Source organism: Notechis scutatus, chromosome 1 (genome assembly GCF_049901735.1).
Source record: "Notechis scutatus isolate UNSWTSFEM ecotype Mainland chromosome 1, rNotScu1.2, whole genome shotgun sequence".
Lineage (NCBI taxonomy): Eukaryota > Metazoa > Chordata > Lepidosauria > Squamata > Elapidae > Notechis > Notechis scutatus.
The window spans coordinates 313161377-313182232 of NC_142009.1; the positions used below are offsets into that span (position 1 = coordinate 313161377).

The 20856-nt window shown below is 34.6% G+C and overlaps 1 protein-coding gene across 8 annotated transcripts in view; it reads left to right on the forward strand.

Annotated features, from left to right (window-relative positions):
- The window catches only part of PPP2R5E (protein phosphatase 2 regulatory subunit B'epsilon), a 75147-nt gene extending 54902 nt beyond the window's left edge, over positions 1–20245 (forward strand). For 3 of the 8 annotated variants that reach the window (XM_026670153.2, XM_026670154.2, XM_026670156.2), the window contains 12 exons: positions 1843–1944; positions 3112–3204; positions 3682–3812; positions 3913–3972; positions 7514–7622; positions 11287–11340; positions 11456–11506; positions 12167–12286; positions 13600–13727; positions 15521–15622; positions 16389–16532; positions 18016–20245. In XM_026670153.2, the coding sequence (XP_026525938.1) occupies positions 1843–1944; positions 3112–3204; positions 3682–3812; positions 3913–3972; positions 7514–7622; positions 11287–11340; positions 11456–11506; positions 12167–12286; positions 13600–13727; positions 15521–15622; positions 16389–16532; positions 18016–18115 (1194 nt within the window). In that variant the 3' untranslated portion in view covers positions 18116–20245. The remainder of the gene's footprint in view (positions 1–1842; positions 1945–3111; positions 3205–3681; positions 3813–3912; positions 3973–7513; positions 7623–11286; positions 11341–11455; positions 11507–12166; positions 12287–13599; positions 13728–15520; positions 15623–16388; positions 16533–18015) is intronic. The other 5 variants (XM_026670155.2, XM_087952307.1, XM_087952310.1 and 2 more) reach the window with 2 other exon arrangements.
- Positions 20246–20856: the final 611 nt, after the last annotated feature.

Here is a 20856-nt window from a genome sequence, read left to right on the forward strand (position 1 = left end):
AATTTGATAAACTAAGCAGGGAATACCAATGTCATTGGCAAGACTGGCAAATTGGAAAAAAGATCCTAGAAAAAGGCAATGACAGACTGAATCCTTAACAGCAAAACTTCAAGATTGCAGTTGAGATTCAAGTTCATATTGAGGATAATTTATTTTTATGCTGTTATTAGGGTGTGTGTGTGTGTGTGTGTGTGTGTGTGTATTGAATAAAATGGCATTAAAATTTGAAACCTGTGTAATATCATTTTTACGATGCAATTAAAAGCTAAAAACAAGAGAGCCAAAAGCAAGCAATGAGGAATTCCAGTCCTCAGTTTTTATATATTAAATGTAAATGAAAATATGTTGTTTTCAAACTCATAGCATTAGTTATAGATGTATGTGAGAGCGAGCGAGACAGAGAGATGGGAGTTTCATTTCAAATGATGGTACGATTTTTGTGCTATTTAAGCTTCTTAGTCCAATGTTTCCCAAATAAGATGTGTGGATGTCAACTCCCAGAATTCCCCAGCCAGTCATGCTGGCTGATAAACCCTGTCCTACTGAAACTTGAATATCAGTGAAATGGGTTTTGGATGCAATACAGTAGTCCTCAACTTATAATCATTCAAAGTTACAGTGACTGAAAAAAGTAACCAGTCTTCATGCTTACAATGTTTGTGGCATCTTCATGGTCACATGATCAAAATAGGCACTGGGCATCCTGGCAACTGGGATGCATTTATGATAGTTGGTGCTTCCCAGGTCATGTGATTGCTATTTACAATCTTCCTAACCAGCTTCTGATAAGCAAAGTCAATGGGGGAAGCCAGATTTGCTTAACAACCTCGTGATTCACGTAACTGCTTTGATTCACTGAACATCTGTGGTAAAAAGATAGTAAAATCAGGTGTGATTCACTTAACATCTGCCTTGCTTAACAATGGAAATTCTGGTCTCAATTGTGGACATAAGAGGACTCTCACTTGACCTGGATTACAAATTAGGGGTCCTTGGTGGCCCTTATTTCAACCCTGAGCTACAAATATTCTCCTTTATTGGATTAAGAATATGTGGTACAAATTCCTACAGAATACATTCCATGGTTTTAGGAAGACAATATTCAAGCATAAGGTTCTCCTATTCTGTTCAATAGTGTAGCTCCTTCAGGCTGGAACTTAAAGGTGCTAATCAGTTCAGAGTACAGGTAGTCCTTGACTTACAACAGTTCATTTAGTGACCATTTGAAGTTTCAACAGCCCTGAAAAAAGTGATTTATGACCATTTTTCACATTTACAACTGTTGCAGCATCCTCGTGGTCTTGTGATTTGTGTTCGGATGCTTGACAACTGACTCACATTTATAATGGTTGCAGCATCCTGGTGTCATGTGACCTTCTCACAAGAAAACTCAATTGGGAAACCAGATTCCACTTAACAACTGTGTTACTAATTTAACAATGGTAGTGATTCACTTAACAAATGTGGTAAGAAAAGTCGTAAAATAGTACAAAACTCACTTAACAAATATCTCACTTAGCAACATAAATTTTGGGCTCAATTGTGATCGTAAGTTGAGGACTACTTTGTGGCAAAAATGTAGCCTCTTTAGTGTTGTCAGAAGCTGTTATCTGCTTTTATTAAAGAGTAAAAAAACTGCCAAAAATCATTAATGCACTTGTTAATCATATAGTGTCATATAAATTGTTACTATCTAAGAATAATTTTCCAGAATCTTTTGTAGAATGAATTATAATCTGTAAATTATTGAAAAAGCATTCTATTTTAATCACTGCATCTCATCTCTTGTAACTGGCTGATTTTTGTAGTAGAAATATGAACATTCTTCTTTGCCATTTCAAGGTTTCTTGCAATATATTCCGAACACTTCCTCCAAGTGATAGCAATGAGTTTGATCCAGAAGAAGATGAACCCACTCTTGAAGCATCATGGCCACATTTACAGGTGATTGTATTTAGCACAGTCTTCAAGCAGCCCCAAATGCCTGCTGAAAAGCCATGCTTTCATAGCTCTCAAAACTATAATAGGGAGGGATAGACTATTGCAGAGGTTGGGGGAACATCGATGGGATGTTTGAAACAAACCAAAAGCAACACTGGATAGTGCACAACAAATGAGTAAAACCATAGATACACACAAAAAACCCCACGTTTACAGTAAATATTACAATAACAGAGGTTTTACAAACCTCTTTAAGTAAAGAGAGAATAAAAATAGCTGGCATTTGAGCCATCTAAACATGTCTCCGGGACCCTGGGAACGCTAGGCCTGATAACCTAACCAGATCTTAAGGGCTTTCCAGAATATCAAAAAAATATCTAATTTTGGGGGAAGAATCATGGTCTCTGAGGTGGGCATCTGGGCAGAGAATGCACATTTTCTGGGACCCACCAGATGTTGGCCCTTAGCTGATGGCACCCAGAGCATGCCTCCTCTGACAGATCTAATGAAATGGTCAAAGTAAGTAGGGAGGGCAGGCCACTCAAATAGCATGGTCCTATTTCTTTTATTCTTCAGACTTTAAAGAAAGAAAATATAGATATAAGTGATCTTCAGGTGGAACGAGACATCTCTCTTGCTGTGGTGTATAATACTCTTGAACATTTTCTGATTACTATTATATGACTCCAAACAGTTTAATTAATTCTCTTCATTGTTGTAATTGTTTTGTTTTATGTGATTTCAAAAGTCTACAGGACAGAATATGCTGTTGATTACTCCTGGGTAATTTGACAATTCAGTGAACAAGTATACAGGTGGAGAGTGTCTCCTCTTAGCATGAGTTCTTCTGATGATAGTTAAATAGGAATTAATGAGCACTAGATTTGAGTCACAAAGATTCATGTGAACACATGGAAGTAGGACACTGTTTAGATTTATATTTTTTTTAAAAAATTGGATTGAACAGAAGTGTCATCAACAGAAACTATGTACATGGTGAACATTTAGGGCTTTTGTATATGGGTGGGGCAGCAAATGGCCAGCTGAAATGATCAAAATATATCTTTATGTTAAATTACGTTCTCTTAGCAAAAATTACAAAGCAATAACAATATGTGCAATTACAGAATGCATTTAATCTGGACTAACCTGTGTTGTTATTTTTTGCAGCTTGTATATGAATTTTTCATACGATTTTTGGAAAGCCAAGAATTTCAGCCCAGCATTGCCAAAAAGTATATAGATCAAAAATTTGTATTACAGGTACAGAGCTCTATTTTATTTAGTCTTATTGTATTAATAAATATACTAGCCTTTGTTAATCAAGATGAATAGTAATTTTTAGTTACTTGTGCTCATTCAGTTCTGGGGATATTTTGTATGAATGTTTAATATTGGAGAATTACGGCTAAGTTCAAGAAATAGCAAATGCCACCACTAAGAATTTTATACAAGAGTTTGCCAGAATCCACTAATTGAAATATTTCTTGCCTCATATGAATATACCCTAAGACCTGCAGGAAAACTGCATTGACTCTCTTCTGCTATCACTTGCTAATAAAGAAACAGATGGCAAGAATTAGGCAGAAAGATTAAAAATAATGATGTGATGTGATTTTGGAACATAGTAAACAGAAAGAAAAGTGCAGGTATTTGGATAGAATAAAGCATTTCAGCGATATTAAAAGCGGAAAGTCAAGTAGCATCTATAATCTGTTGTGTTTTTCTTTATTTTATTAGCTTTTGGAGCTATTTGACAGTGAAGATCCTCGGGAACGGGACTATTTAAAAACAGTCTTACACAGAATTTATGGCAAGTTCCTTGGTCTTAGAGCATTTATCAGAAAACAGATTAATAATATTTTTTTACGGTAAGTTTTAAGAAAATAGGGGCACAAGAAACTTTTGGGTTTTGCATGATAGTGTCACTGAATAAATATGAACATTTAATGTATGCAATTTGCTTTGCAGGTTTGTTTATGAAACTGAACACTTCAATGGTGTGGCTGAACTGCTGGAAATATTAGGAAGGTAATGAAGTCCCATTCTTATAACTAAGGATGTAAATATAATAATATGTAAATATACTGAGTTTATAAATTAAAGCTATGTTTATTTATTAATACATTAGCAAATGCTTACTTCATTAAAAGTAATATAAAAATTAAATTTAGATGCCAGATCACACAATTACATTTCCATTATATCCTGACATTCATTCATTCATTCATTCATTCGACAAGAAAATGAATGACCAAAGCTTGTTTCCAGGATTTAACCTAATTTGATTTGAATTAAATTTATTTAACTTGATATACTGTCTAGTACCAAAGTCCCTTGGTATTTTACAAGAAATATAAAACAACACTGATGCATTAAAAATAGTTAAAATGGCAATTAAAACAAATGAAAGAAGTAAAATAATTAAAATCAGTCAAAGCCTTTACAAAAATCTATGGAGTTCTTAATGCTCTCTGAGCTTGGTTGTTTTCTTGAAGATGTTTCATTACCAAACTAGGTAACATCATCAAAATATGTTTTCAGGGCCTTTCTAAAAACTAATAAAATTAGTTTTTTTTAAAATAACTTCCATTGTACTCTTTTTGAATTCCCAAAGAAAAAGTGGAATATAAATAATGGATAATAATGATCTGCTACTTAACTATTGGAACTACCACATCCAGTATCCAGACTTAACAATTGTCAATAAGAAAGACAAAAAAGTCTGAATATTGGACATGGTAGTCCCAGGAGGCAGCAATAGAAGAGAAAGAACGGAAGAAAGTCACAAAATACAGAGATCTGCAAATAGAAATAGAATGGCCATGGCAAATGAAAGCAAAGGTGATACTAATAGTATTAGGCACCTTGAGTGCAATCCCAAAACAACTGAAGCACCACTTGAACAACATCTGCATTGACGAAATCAGCATCAATCAATTGCAAAAGGCATATTTGCTTGGAACAGTTTACACTGTCTGCATAATTATTAGGCAAGTTGTATTTTGGAGGATTAATTTTATTATTGAACAACTACAGTGCTTTCAGTCAAACCAAAATGTTAATAATCCTCAAACCTGAATATTTCAGAAAGTAAAAATGATATATTAGCTTTCTTAAGAGAATATATATGCAAAATTATTGGGTGGCTATTAGTGTGCAGAATTATTATGCAACTAAATGCAAAATGAAAATTTGCCCATTTCACTAGTTTATTTGCACCTGTTAAAGTGAGAATAATAAACAACTCAAAATGTACAAACATTTCTGACAGTTTTCAAAAAAAAAAAAAAGCCACCCTTCTTTTCAATAACAGTCATAAGCCTAGGTCTGTTGACAATCAACATTTTGTATAGCAGCAACCACAGCTTCCACAGCCCTGTTCAGAAAGGTTACTGTTTCCTTCACTATAAATCTCCTGTTTAAGAAGGGCCCACAAGTTCTCAATAGGGCAGTGATGGCTAACCTTTTTTTCGTCGCGTGCTGAAAGTGTGCGCTTATGCGCATGAGAGCACGCACGCCCCCTGTACTTGCAATGCACGCGTGACCCCCGCCCCCTGGCATGTGCTCCCCAGCCCCTGTGCATGCACACACGTCTCCCGCATGCACCCCGCCCCCCAGGCATCTGCAATAGATACCTGAAAATTAGCTGGCTGGCAGGAGGTATGCACGCATGCGCAGTGAAACTGAGCTGGGGCGATGGCTCGAGTGCCCACAGAGATGGCTCTGCATGCCACTCCCGGCACGCATGCCATAGGTTCGCCATCATGGCAGTAGGGTTGTCAGGTGAAGAAGGGAGCCATGTCATTATTCATTCATCTTTAAAGCCTTTACTAGCTAGCCACGCAGTGGAGTACTTTGAGGCATGCGATGGAGCCTTGTCCTGCATAAAAACCATGGTCTTTTTGAAAGATGCAGACTTTTTGCTTGAAGAAAGTGTCTTTTAAAAAATTGGCAGTAGGTTTGGGAGTTGATGTTGAATCGCTCTTCAACCCAAAAAGGTCCAACTAGTTCATCTTCAATAATACCAGCCCATACCAATACCCCACCTCCACTTTACTGGTGTCTGAGTCGAAGTGGAGATCTTCTCATTACTGATCCAACTACGGGCCCATCCATCTGGTCCTCCAAGAGTCACTCTCATCTCATCAGTCCATAAAATCTTTGAAAAAGCTGTCTTCAGATATTACTTGGCTCAGTCTTGCCATTTCAACTTATGTGTCTTGTTCAGTGGTGGTCGGGTTTCTGCCTTCCCTACCTTGGCCATATCTCTGAGCATTGAACACCTTGTACTTCTGGGCACTGCAGGTAGGTTGCAATTCTGGAATATGACAGCACTGGAGGATAAAGGGTTCCTGGTAGCTCCATGTTTGATTCTTCTCAAATCTTTGGCAGTTAAGGTGTGTCTTCTTTTCTTAACGCGTCTCTTGTGACCCTGTTGACTATTTGCAACAAAATGCTTGATGGTTCTGTGATCGTGCCCCAATATTTTATCAATTTCAAGAGTACTGCATCCCTCTAAAAGACTTTTTACAATGTTTGACTTTTCAGAGTCAGTTAAATCTCTTTTTGGCCCATTTTGCCTGAGGCAAAGAAGCTGCCTAATAATTATGCAGATAATTAATATAGGGTATTGATCTCCTTAAGCCATACCCTCCCTCATTATACAAATACACATCACCTGATATGCGTGGATACTAAGCATTCAATTTAATACAGTTTGGAGGTTGAATATATGCATAAAAATGATGATAAGGTGAAAATACTCTCTTTCCTAATAATTGTGCACACGTGTACATCCTGCTTATGGTACCTTTAACACCATCAAATATCCACACCTGCCAATTCAAGGTCCTTGGGAAGGAATCAATAGAGGGACAAAAATTCTAAATCCCATCTAAACTTCTGGCTGATTGTGTGATGAACCATAATAGTAAGAGAAAAGTCTCTATGCTTATTTAGTTATTTATCAGTATTTATAGACTGATCTGTTCTAGCAAATGGGCAAAGTACATAAGCTAACAGTACAGAATGTCTCAGGAATTAAAGCAGTCAAAACAACAAATCAGTCAGTCATCATCATTACCAAAGTAGAATTATATGCACTACTTTACATGTGGTGAGCTTTCCAGAGTTTAATCCTGTGTAAAAGTGATCAGTGATTATGAATGTGCAGTATTTTGATAACATATCCATCACATTTTCTAAATTCAGAGTGTTTTCTCAAACCTACATAGCTTCTATGCAGTTTCATGAAAACATATGTCTCTTTAAGGAGTTGCTTACAGCTGCAGAAAGAGCACTTGTGCCAGATCAGAAGTAGTTTTTCTCATTTCAGATTTCAGTATATTGTACATTGAATACATTATAAGTAAAATATAGGACAAGGTCCAGGGAGATCTGGGTTCAAGTCCACAGTGACTGGGTTTAGACCAGTTGCATTCAACCTACTTCACAGGGTTTTTGTGGTGGGAATAAAATGAAGATGGAGTTCAATAAGTTTGGAGGAAAAGCAAATTATAGATCATATAACAATAAATAAATAAAATTTTTCTCCTTTTCTTATTTCTAGTATTATCAATGGCTTTGCTTTACCTCTTAAAGCAGAGCATAAACAGTTTTTGGTGAAAGTATTGATCCCTCTACATACTGTTAGAAGTCTATCGCTGTTCCATGCACAGGTAGAAATTTAAGTACTATGTTATGTATTACATTTTTGTAAGAACTGTGTCACATTCTGTTCCATATACAATGTACTATATTATTAAGTTAAAACATATTTACTACCATGCATAAAGAAGCACAGGCTGGTCCACAAATTGTTCTAACCCATTCACTGTTGTAAACTAGGTTTATTGAATAGGCCACATTTGACTGGATTCTTTTAGTACTTTAAGCTATAAAACATGTCACAATAACTGGATTTTCCCAATTTGCTAAGCCCAAATCAAAGAAACCACTGCTTTCTGGGAATCTAGTTATATAGTAGATCAGAAGATGAAACTGATTTGAGATGTGAGTTGTTAGTGGAACTAAGTCCATTTTATTATCACTCTTTATTTAGGAACTCTCATTCCCAATTTTCAAATAAAGATCTTTGTCATGTTTGGTATTTGAAACTATTGACTTCATTATATTGTACAATCTGTAGATTCTTCAGTATCTCAGTAGAATCCCTCAAACAATTGCTGTTAATGTTTTATTTCTAATAAAGCTGGGGGTCTATATATTTTAAAATGTATGAGAAGAAATTAATATTTAGTAATTAAAATGTAGGTTTTAGCCTGGCTTCAATCATTTTTGTATTCAGTTTTCAACTTCTGTTTGGAGTGAGCCTCCCATTACATTACTTAAAGGATAAATGCAGCCTTCCATCTTAATCTGATATTTAAAAATGCCCCCTATGTAATCTAGAGCTGTGGTTCTTAAACTTTCAAGGTCACAGCAAGCATTTTTAAATGTTATTTTTAATACTTGTAATTTTTTCTTTAAAACTGAAGGAAAAAGAAGAATATTGAAACAACAAATTTTAATAATATATTTTACAATAAAAATAGTTTAAATGTCTTAATACAGAATATCAGTAGCAACCACCTGCCATACATTGTCAGGTCTTGATTTTGAGTCTGGTTACTTCTTGGATAAGAAGCCATGAGGAAACACTAAAATTATAGGCTAGACTGGGAAGTCAAAAGACATCCTGGGCAAAGCAAGAGGTAAACTGCTTAACTATTATTGCCAAGAAAGCAGCATGGATAGGTTAGTAGAGCCAGTAGGAGTCAAACTTGACTTGAAGGTGTCTTTATCTTAAAACTGAATCTTTTTTCACATCCAAGTCTTTGAAAGTCTGTGCTTTAAAGCTATAAAGCAAGTATTAAAAAATGGCAAATGCCAAATTACCAGAGTAAATTGATAGCATTTAAACTCAGAAGCTAAATTTTTTAGAAAGCTAAAGATGAGGTTTACTTCAACCTACAGCTCATCTTTTTACCTGGTATTGTGTGCTCAATATCCATTTCATAGAAAACAAATTGATGTGGTTCAGAGCCATCTAAAGTGATCAAATTGTGACAGAGATTGCACCTGCATTGATAAGTGCTAAGAAAGTTATAGGAAAAAAAAGTTTGGTCTGATTAGATTTTACTAAGACTTTTTAAAACATTGTTTAATGTTGCACTGAGAGGTATGTTGGCGCAGTGGTTAGAATGCAGTATTGCAGGCTACTTCTGCTGACAGCCGGCTGCCTGCAATTTGGCAGATTGAATCTCATCAGGCTCAAGGTTGACTCAACCTTCCCTCCTTCCAAGGTGGGTAAAATGAGGACCCACATTGTTGGGGGCAATATGCTGACTCTGTAAACTGCTCAGAGAAGGCTGTAAAAAGAATTGTAAAGTGGTATATAATACTAAGTGCTATTGCTATTGCTACATCTAACAGAAAGATGGATGATGTTTTGGTAACTATGCTACAATGAATGATATTGCGTAGATTTAAGCCACATCAATATGATTGAAATTCAGGGCTGGGTAGGTTCCCTTAATTTTTGAAGAGTTAAACCATTTTATTCTTCTGATGCATTTATTCTACCTTAAAGTCATGGAAAACTGTTACCGATTTACAGTAATCATACCACTAATATTCAACAGCTTGTTTGAAAGATGCTCTGAGGCTACAAAAGAAAGACTTTGAATCTTTATACATCTTGGGGAGTCAGAAGCCCTCCCTTCCCCCTACAAATTAGCACATTTGGATGACAACAAAAATGGAATGGGTTCTGTCACCAAAAATAAAATAGGTTCTGGATCAAACAGCTATCTATCTGTATCTGTGTCTGTTTGCTAGTAGCTGCCGTCTTTCTTTCAAAATAGGAAATTCAGGTTTTTATATGTCCCCATATTTGATTGGGGAAAAGCAAATAGTCATAATAATCGATCGGTACTTATGATTTTTTTTCCTTTCTTAATTTACTTCTTGGTGAATTTCATGTCAGTTGAAAGTTGTATCTGAAATGGAATTATAGAAAATAAGAGGAATGCTTTATGTTTTAAAAACAACCCCTTCTATCCAGTGAGGAGACTGGATACTGCTAAAAAAGCTTGTTTCTGATGTTATACAATTAACTACTTGTGTCAGATGTGATTATGATGGGCAAAATATCCAGCATGAATTTTGATTGGTTCCTGTACTTTATGTTATATAATAGTCTTCTTTTCTTAAACTGATAATAATTGTTACCATACTGCATGTCTAACCTTTTCCTCAATCATTAAAAGCATTGTTTGGTAAACTTTTTGTCTAACGTTCCTGCAGATGTAGCCTTGCTAGCTTTTTATATATCTATTTTCTACAAAGCCACTAACTCATCTCACAAGTTCTCAGAAGGTGCTTAATGCAGCCAAAAATGTAAAGGAAAAATATCTTAAAGACAAATTGTTTAGTAATGAATTGTAAATGTTATTAAATTCACATTTATATGGATGCACACTGGCACACAAGTACTGCTTGACTTATGACCACAATTGAGCCCAACATTTCATTGCTAAGCAAGTTAATTTTACTACCTTTCTTGCCAACTAAATCACTGCAGTTGTTATCAACACAGTTGTTAAGTGAATTTGGCTTCCCCATTGACTTTGTTTGCAAAAGATGAACACATGACCCTGGGGCACTGCAACCTCTGTAAATGTATGCCACTTGTCAAGCCTCCGAATTTTGAAGTTTGATCATGTTGCCATGGGCATGAGTCACTTTTTTCAGTGCCATTGTAACTTTAAGCGGTCACTAAATGCATGGTGGTAAGTCAAGGACTACTAGAAATGTCTTTTTATTACTGTTTAAATCAGAGGTGGGGAACGATGGCTGACTCAGGAATTCTGGCAGTTGGAAGTCCACAAGTCATAAAAGGGCCATCTTTCCTCACCCCTGATTTAAATTATACATCAGTCATCATGATTGGTATTATCTGGACAACCTGTACTGTGGAATGTGATTTAGAACAAATGTGTTGCACTCTTGCTTGCAGCAGCAGAAGAGTATGGCTTGTAGTGAAATAGGACCTATATCCCAAACAGCCCACTTACAGACAGACAAGGCAATGCAGGAAGATGGGAATCCCCAAGCTGTCCTTTTATATTACACTTCATGCATTGCTCCTTGTTCTGTTTTAAAGGAATCCCCAGACTATAGGTGCAAAAAGTAGAATGAAAGAACCAAGAAATACTAATGGACATTCTATCCTTACTAGTTATGATTCAAACTATGCATCAAGTTTAGTCACTTAACAACTATTTTTCTTTTCCTTTTAATTAAAGATTTTAATGTTCATGTTTTCTTTTGTTTCTGCAGCTGGCGTATTGCATTGTGCAGTTTCTAGAGAAAGACCCTTCACTCACAGAACCTGTAAATATAAGAAATACATGCACAGATGAACATTTTAAAATATTGAATAAAAATTTTGTGAACTGGTATATTATTATTTCTAATTGGTCTGTTTACTTTTTCTGCTTTAATTTAGGTCATTAGAGGTTTAATGAAATTCTGGCCGAAAACTTGCAGTCAAAAAGAGGTATATTTGATGAGCTTAGATTGTTTTCTTATTTAAAATAGATTACTAATAAAAAGGGTAATCTTGGGACAGAAATAAATTGTATTTCAATACAGTGAATATAATTCCTAAGAGGAACTTAAAGACATGATTGTCCATAGCAAATGGAACTTTTGTCAAAGTAACAAAATCTGCATTGCCCCTTATTTATTTGCATGCAAGTTCCTGACCACTAATCCCTAAGGAGTATATTTTGTATTGTAATGTCATAATGAATGTTTTTTCATTTGCTGTCATCCTCACTCCAGTGTAGATTTTTGACATAAACAATATTATTAGGCTCCATATTGTGGTAGGAATAAAGCAATACTTTCTTAATGCTGTCTGGAAATGTAAAAGGATGTTCTTAAAAATAATATTTAAACTCTTATTTTTAATATTAGGTGCCAATCTGAAATATAAAACAGTAAACAACGTTGAAACAAGCTTTAAATGATATGAATTAAAAATGCACTTACAGTATTTCTTAAGAAACAGTCCAATAATTGCAGCTAGTATTAGCAAATGAACATTACTTTTGTTCATAAAATTCAGTTGAAGTGATGCTTCTTTGGAAATTTAATAGATAAGTTCTAAGGAAAATATATTTATATTTAATATTTTTTTAAAAAAATATTTTAGGTCATGTTCCTTGGAGAGCTGGAAGAAATATTGGATGTGATTGAACCTTCACAGTTTGTCAAAATTCAGGAACCCTTATTTAAACAATTAGCTAAATGTGTCTCTAGCCCTCATTTTCAGGTCAGTATTGCAACTAGATGAGACTAATTATTATAAATGTGTTATGTCTGCAAGATTAGGTTCAGACTGGAGTTTGGGAAATGGCTTAAATTCACTATGGAGTCTGATTGGAATTGACATACTCATTAGATCTAATTCTTCTTCAGAATCCCATTTATATGATTACTGTTATTACAAATTAAATATGAGGAGATGACTGGACAAATTTCAGTCAGATAGATATAAATGGCTTTGTGTGATATTACACTAATAATAATTGCTGATATTAGCATTATAACTGCTATTATTTTTTAAAGGAAAATAATGTTTATTCACTGGGAAAATATAATGAAATTGGCAATATTTGTTCCTTTTAGATGAATAGGTTCAGGATTTTTGTTTCTTGATTTTATCATGCAAAACTTTCATAGTTTGTGAAAAGCAAGTTCTACATATTCATCTACCACTCACACCTTTTCTTTCTAGTAGGAGATTGTTATGAAAGAAACAGTATTGGATCCATTCTAATAAAATTCTTATAGATTACTGAAAAATAAATGGAGATAGGTATAAAAAAGTTTGTTTTTAATTGCTCAGTTAGCATGGAAAACATAGAAAAATTAATAGAATAGAGAAGAGTGATAGGTAGAAAATGTATATACGATTGTGAAAGATGCATGATTTACTAAGTGTAGTGGACTCTTTGTCCCTCATCTTTCTGTCAATAGACTCTATCGGATGTAATTTAATATTTCAGGTTCCCAAAGAGAGGAAATAATTAAGAGCATTTAATTGGAGATATATAAAATTAGAGGATGTAATGTTTTGATGTTCTGTGGAACATTCCATTTTTCCTCTGGTATATACCAGTCCAACCAATCTCAGGGGTAGTTCGATAGTTTCTTAAAAGTCAATAATCTGGAATAGGAAATAACTTATGATATTTCAGTTGTGGTTATGAGAACTCTGTCATTGCCTCACATCCCCTTCCCAGTTAGTAAATTTGACGGGAGGTTGCTTTACTTTTCTCCTCCTGCCAACACAGAAGTATTTGTAGGGGTGGGGTCAACACTGGCAAAATGGTAGATGTAGTATTGTAATACAATCTGAAGGACCATACAATTATGGCCCAGTATGCACTCACACATGCATGTGTATCAAATATCTCTGCCTGTGTTGATAAAATTTTGTCAGATTTCTGAGGGAGACAACTAAGAAAATCTACATAAGTAAATTCCTGTTTTTGTCAATTGAGGGGCAAGTTTTTTTACTTGCTTTTGTTTGTAATTTGACATAAGCAGTTTTGAAAATAATTCTCTCTTTTTTATTTCAAGGTGGCTGAAAGAGCACTTTACTATTGGAATAATGAATACATAATGAGTTTGATAGAGGAGAATTCCAATGTAATACTTCCTATCATGTTTTCCAGTCTATACAGGATTTCTAAAGAACACTGGAATCCGTAAGTTGTTGTGGTTGCTGTTAGTGCTGATTTTTCAGTACATTTGTTTATTTGTTTGAATTCAGTGCTATATTTTGTATTGTAATATGGAGAACTATATATGAATGGTGGTAATGTTATCAGTAGTTTACTATACTTACTTAGTATTTTGCATACCAGCACCAACTAGGGAAATGTAGAGCATAATATTATTTCAATCATCTGACAACGAATAAAGTGTCCCTTTGCTATTTGAAAATGCATATTTTTTTGGATGGAACCTGATTAGGTTTACTTTTACAAAAATCTTCACAGTGCTTTTCATAAGGTGTTGTTTTATTCAGTATGCTCTGCAGCAAAAATGACTTTGAGGAACTAAATAAGAAATGTTTAAGTGAAAGAAAACTTGTGAAGAAAAACGTGAAACTAAAGTTTCAAAATAGTGCTCACCTGTGTTTAGGTATGAGACTAATAAGATCAGTATTTTTAATTTTATAATAAAGATCTTTTTTCTGAGATTCCATATTTTTAAAGAATATAGTGTGGGAAATACAATTTTAAATGTAAGGTGTTTTTTTCTTCCTCTTGTGCCTTTCTAGTAACTATTTTATCTTCTTTCTGTTTTTCTAATTTGTACCTGTACCTAAAATATAGGTCTAAATTTCCTTTTCTAGAATTGCAGACAATTAGCATGGGTTCCTAATAGATTTGGGGACATAAAGAAAGGCAATATATCAAAACAAAGTAATTGTCTTTTATGCCTAGTTCAGTGGTCGCCAACCGGTGGGCTGTGGCCCACTGGTGGTCCATGAAAAATTTTTGGTGGTCCACAGAGAAATGTCACTCCTAGAGCACCCCCAAAGCAATTAATTCAGGCTATGCAGGAACACAAGGCTGCACCGCCCACATGGTCTGCAGGAACCCTCCCCACCCACTCACTCATTACCTGGCAAACTTGCTTGCAAGTTGCTATTTTTCCTTTTCTTTTTCCCGACCATCAGCTGTTCTGCTGTGCTGGGAGATTTAGATGAGCTAGAAAACAGGAAACCATTGGATTTCTTGCTTTCTAGCTAATCTTTAGATCTTCGGCTCAGAGCCGAACCTCCCTTAGGACTGAAGCATCTATTATTCAGTGCAGACTCAGGTAGCCGATGGTAGAAAGATAGATCTCTGAGTGAATCTGATTCTGTGAGCGACTCAATCTGCCTGCCTACTTTGCCAGCTTTCGGGTAAAAGTTGCTCTTTTTTATAAAAAGTTCAATATTTACATAAATATTTATAATATTTACATATAAGCTGTGCCCACCCATAAATTAGGCCATGCCCATAAATTAGGCCACGCCCACAGAACCGGTTAAGAAATTTGTATCCCACCCCTGCCTCTGTGTGTTTGTGTGTGTGAGAGAGAGAGGGGAGGAGAGAGGTTAGATCAGATCTCTCTCTCTCTCTCTCTCTCTCTCTGTCTCTCTCTCTCTGTCTCTCTCTCTGTCTCTCTCTCTCTCTCTCTCTCTCTCTGTCTCTCTCTCTCTCTCTCTCTGTCTCTCTCTCTCTCTCTCTCTCTTGTTTCATCAATGTTAATGTTGTAGATGCACAAAAGCCTATGAAAGCTGACATGAATCATTCAGATGAGATGTCTCCAAGGATGTCTCCAAGGATATCTTCAAAGGTCTTTGAGATTAGATTAGAATAGTTTATCTTTTGTGAGTAAAATGAAAGGAATTTGAATATTGCAAACATGAACACAGAACAAATCTACAACAAAATGTTGTCTAACCTTTTTTAACAGTTTGATGAGTTTCTTTCATATATTACAGGGCTATTGTGGCATTAGTATACAATGTGCTGAAGGCATTTATGGAAATGAATAGTGCCATGTTTGATGAGCTCACAGCAACTTACAAGTCAGATCGCCAGCGGTAACTTTTTAAAGCTTTTTGTCAGCTTTGCATAAAACCTGCAGTTTTTGGTTGGTTCCTTCCTTCCTTCCTTCCTTCCTTCCTTCCTTCCTTCCTTCCTTCCTTCCTTCCTTCCTTCCTTCCTTCCTTCCTTCCTTCCTTCCTTCCTTCCTCCTTCCCTCCCTCCCTCCCTCCCTCCCCCTCCCTTTTTGCAGTAATTGCATAATTTTCACACACAATTGATTGCAATGCCTCATTTTTCTCCCTGCATGCTCATTAGCCTGGTCCTTGCAAGACATAGATGGTTATTTTTTTTCTCCCTTTATGAGATACAGTACCCATTGCGTAGCTTGTGAACTTGCATTTCTCACAGAACTTCTTTTGGCTCTATGTTATTAAAGACTTACATGTATCAAGAATTTAGGTCTAATGAAAGCCATACAGTTACCAAAACAAAAACAAAAAAAAACCTCAACAATTTAATCATCACTTTGCTTGAAGATAGTGTTCAGAATATGCTAGACTTTTTGGTGGGATGCGAAAGTATTTGACACTAGCCCTTGTGATTTCTACTTGACCATTTACTGAAATCTCTGAGCAAAGTGACACATTTTCAGTCCTGCTTTTCTGCTTCTGTTATCTTGATACATCCAAGGCTTTGACATTGCAGGATCTAGAAGAAGTGCCATTCATACAATCATTAGTTGCACCTTAGATAAAATGTTTCTCTGTCTTTTCCTTAATAATCCTTCTCCAATTATAGTTCATCTTTTGTCTGAAATTTCAGCTTATCCAAAGCAGCAGGTGAAACTAATGAGGAAACTTCGGGAACTCTGGGCAGTTTGCGACTTGGTGAAAGTCGTTTCTTTTGTGAGACTTGGGGTTCCCACAAGCAAAGCGAAGGGTACTGTATGTCATCAAGCCTTGTTAGGTTAGTATAGCCTCTCACATATTTTTGGAGGCCACGATGTTGTTTAATCCGATTACCAGGCTCTCATAACTCACTGCTTTAAAAAAATAGAAATATGAAATGTAATTGGTGGGGTAATAGATGCTTTTAACATTATGTGCACTTTATACCTTGTGGTAGAGACTAATTGATTCTATGTTATGCTTTCTTATTAACTTTTTCTTTCAATTAGACAGAATGTTTAATGTCAGGAATTTCTAGGAAAAATCATATAAAAAGATGCTACTAATGTAATATGAATCATTTTGTAAACTTGATTCATATTCATAGAGAAATTGTACAACCTTGGATATCAAGCATACAACTATCACATTTTGGGCATCTTGGCTGGAATCTTATATTAGTTAAACTCAGATTGTCAAAATTAATTTTCACCAATTTTCCATCAAAGATATTTTAAAACTATGTCTTTTTTACATAAGAATTGAAGAAATTATTTTATAATTTAAGAATGACTTGTATGCTTTCTTTGTTCTTTTATTTTTTTAAAAAAATAAAGCCAAAATTTCAATTATTACAAATCTAACCACAATATTGTTTATTAACAGCAATGTGGTAATTATAAATACAGAAAACATTGAGGAGCTATAGGATGCAGACCTTTTTTTGCTTTGGTTTTTATTTAAAAAAATTCTAAGATTTCAGATTGTTCATGAATGTACAATACTATAGTTTCTACATGTGTTTGATTTGTACTATTTTTCATTCTAGGGTTGAATGATTCATTCTATTATACAGATTTAGACAGTAGATCAGTTGGACTTTGAAAAATGGAATATGAAATATTACAGAGCTTGTAAAGAGGAAAAATATACACATTTAAAATAGTTATTTTGTGAAAAACTGGTCTCAAAAATTATGATCACCATTCAATTACAGTTCAGGATGAAAATTAATGCTACCAGAAAATGTTTTCGTAAATAATGAAACAGAAACATTATAAGTAAGGACACAGTAATTTCTTGTCATGAAATATACCCCTCTGGTGCAGGTTTACATTAGACTTTGTGCATTGGTAACACCTCAGTGAAGATATACATTAAACACAATATAGTTTTAAATGGCTTTAAATGCAGGAATAATAACAAACTCACTGTTAAAAAACCCAATACCACAGCATATATTTGATATATAGCTTTATTTCATTAACTTTTAGCAGTTTTTGTTATCTAGAACACATTTTCATTCAACAGTGAAGAAATTCAGATACATTATGAGAATAAAGTTGCCAATGATGCAACTTTTGTACTTGAAATAATTGAATATTACAAGGCACCATTTCCTTGTATTGTTATTTAAATCCATGCTGTTGTATGAAGTTTGTCTTTTTTATATTCAGTTTTAGAATTCTTTAGAGAAAATTGAATACTTGGTGCATAATTTACATCTATTTTTGTAGTGATTCAGGTGTTAAAATGTTGCCATTTTTTAAAAATTTTGCTAGTGAGAAGAAAAAAGAGAAAGAACGTGAAGAACTATGGAAGAAACTGGAAGATTTAGAACTGAAAAGAGGTCTTAGACGTGATGGAATAATTCCAACTTAACAAAAAGAAACAAAGCAGCATTAATTAACCTGTGGAGTCACACATGTATGTAGTAGAAGATGGAGCAACAGTTTCTGTATTGTGCAACTTTACAGTAGATTTCACATTTGTTTCATTATTACAACAGCACTGTATATATCTGTCTCTAAGTAAAAAAAAAATAAGGACTTCAATCCAAAGTTTGGACAACAGATGGACTTTTCAGAACTTTAAAAAAAAATCATTGTTTTAACCCTTTAAACCAGTCTTCAAAAGATCTGTTGATGAAAATTGCTATGTCCAAATTCCATTGTCAGGACCTGTTCCTTATTTATCATTAGCAGAGAGTGATACAACTTCAAATGTGAACAATCTTAAATTTAGCTTGTGTTTCTGCTAAACTGTTAAATGTATTTATAGTAAAAGAGAAAAAAGATTGTCATTTTCTTATGAGTTTGTGTAACATCTTTCTCCTGATAGCTATGATGTAATTTGACTTTTTTTTCTCCTTTTTGCACATCTTCTTGAGTTGAATGTTTATACAGAATAGGGCCATGAAAAATAGGAGTCCTTAATACTAAGAAGTTTTTTTTCCTGGTATAAGCAACTTTTGAGTACCAGACTCGCTTTGGTGCTCCTTCAGTGTGAACTTTATAAATAGTATGAGGTGGTTATAATTAGGATTGGAAAGTATGCTCTGAATTCATCAATGAATCAATTGACAGTGAATCAAAGCTCATCTCACCAATCCTTAACTAAGTGTGCAGTGGCAACAACACAGACTTTAATATATGATCAGTGTTAAATGTACACTGTTGATCATATGACCAGATTTGTGTTAGTAATACTGAGGCTAAATTATTGTATTGCTATATATTTCTTTAGGCCATTTGGAAATAATTTTTAAAAATACACCAATGAAATGGGTCTATAACTGTCATGATGGATCGAATATGTGTTAACAGGTGAGGGATGAGTTGAGTAAAGAGTTTGAATTATTTGAAGTTGTTGCTTTCCATATTACACACACACTCCAGCCGAAAAGATAAGAAGAAGAAAAAAACACTATGTAATCTTTGGGGAGGAAAGATTTAGTGGTGAGTTTGCACCCTAATGGTATTTCTCATCAGAGTAACATCTTGTTTGCTTTGGGCTGGAATGGATTATGGATAACATGTTTCAGCATCCTAAAGTTGGATGCCAATCCCAGTTTTATTTGTTATCAAAAGCAGTTCTCAAGATCCTATTGAAGGAAGAATAGCCCAATTCTGGCAATCCTAATGTCCTGAGTATTAATAATAAAATTTAAAATGATTTTATATCAAAGGTGCATTGTGACCAAATTGTTCTAGGTTTAAAAACAAAGGAAAAAAAGAGGGCTGTATTATAAGTATACATTACTGGCTATCTGCTTTGTATTTAAAAGTGGAATCTCACATCTTTGGTAGATAAAATGCTGATAAGACTTGTGTACAGTATATATTTAGCTAATGCAGGTGCATTATTATATACCGTAAGGTATGTGTTTTTCAGGATTTTTCTCCAGGATGCTTTTGAACTGTTATAGACAGCATATGACAACAGTGATTGATAATCCTAAACCATTGATCCAGCATTACTTACAGTATAAAACTGAGTTGTTGTTCATGAGTCTTTTGTGATATTTGCAAACATGAATTTACAACTGGTTGACATTGACAAAATGTGGTATTAATTATTAAGCTTATATATTTTTCTTCCTGCCATATAAATAGTTGGTAGACTTTGTGGGTTTATTGTTTTCGCCCCCAGCTTCAGCCCCAAGACAACTGGGAGAGAGAAAAAAACAATCCTATCTGACTATATTGGGATTATCAGGTCACAGTTTGTATATATGGGTCTTTCATACTGATGGTGTGAATTGAAGAGCTTTGTAAAAACTTGACACTGCTAAATCAGGGCGGGTGGGGGATTCAGAAGTAAACTAGTCATATATAACACTGAACACAACATGGTTTAATGGTATTAATCTAAGCCTCTTTTAAGAACATTGACTGGGACTCAATGTAAACTTGGCAGATGTTGCCGTAGGTGAAATGTTCTATTTTAAAAAGTGCTGGAGCAAAGGTGCAACCTGAAATTCTGAAGATGAAATAAATTTATAACAAATCATATCCCTTAGACCTTCTTGATTTTGACAGTCCTTTTTTATTGTAGGTTTTCGGTCTAATCTGTTTCTCTATAACTACAATATTTTAAAGTAGCAATTTTAAAAAAAAACATGTTTTAGAGTTAGTGACTTCCAGTTGTTTTCAGCAGTATTACCTTAGAGACAGTTTTCAGATCATTTTTTTTTTAGAGAGGAAAAATATTATTCTACAGGCAGGCTTCTATTTGAAGAAGTATAAACATTTAATATGAGATGCCTTCCATTAAGTGGCTTTCTCTGAGTGAAGAAACAAGATGGCTGTAATTACTCAAGCCTGATTGTCGGGCTTCAATAACGCATTTCTTTCCATTGCATTTCCTTCACAGATATTAGGTTTGTTTGTTTGTTTTCCATATTTCTTCGCTACCCATCTCTCTAGGAGAGGGGCTCTTGGAGAAGTTTCCAGATGCCATATTGGTGGACACTAGAGTAAAAAAGATTCCCCACAAAAAATGAGTTCATCCCAACCATATATTTTCACATAGGTAAAATAAGGAACAAAATATTGAATGAATGCTAGCAAGACATGACAATGACTATTATTATGTAAGTGCTAGGCTATTAAACTGCCCCC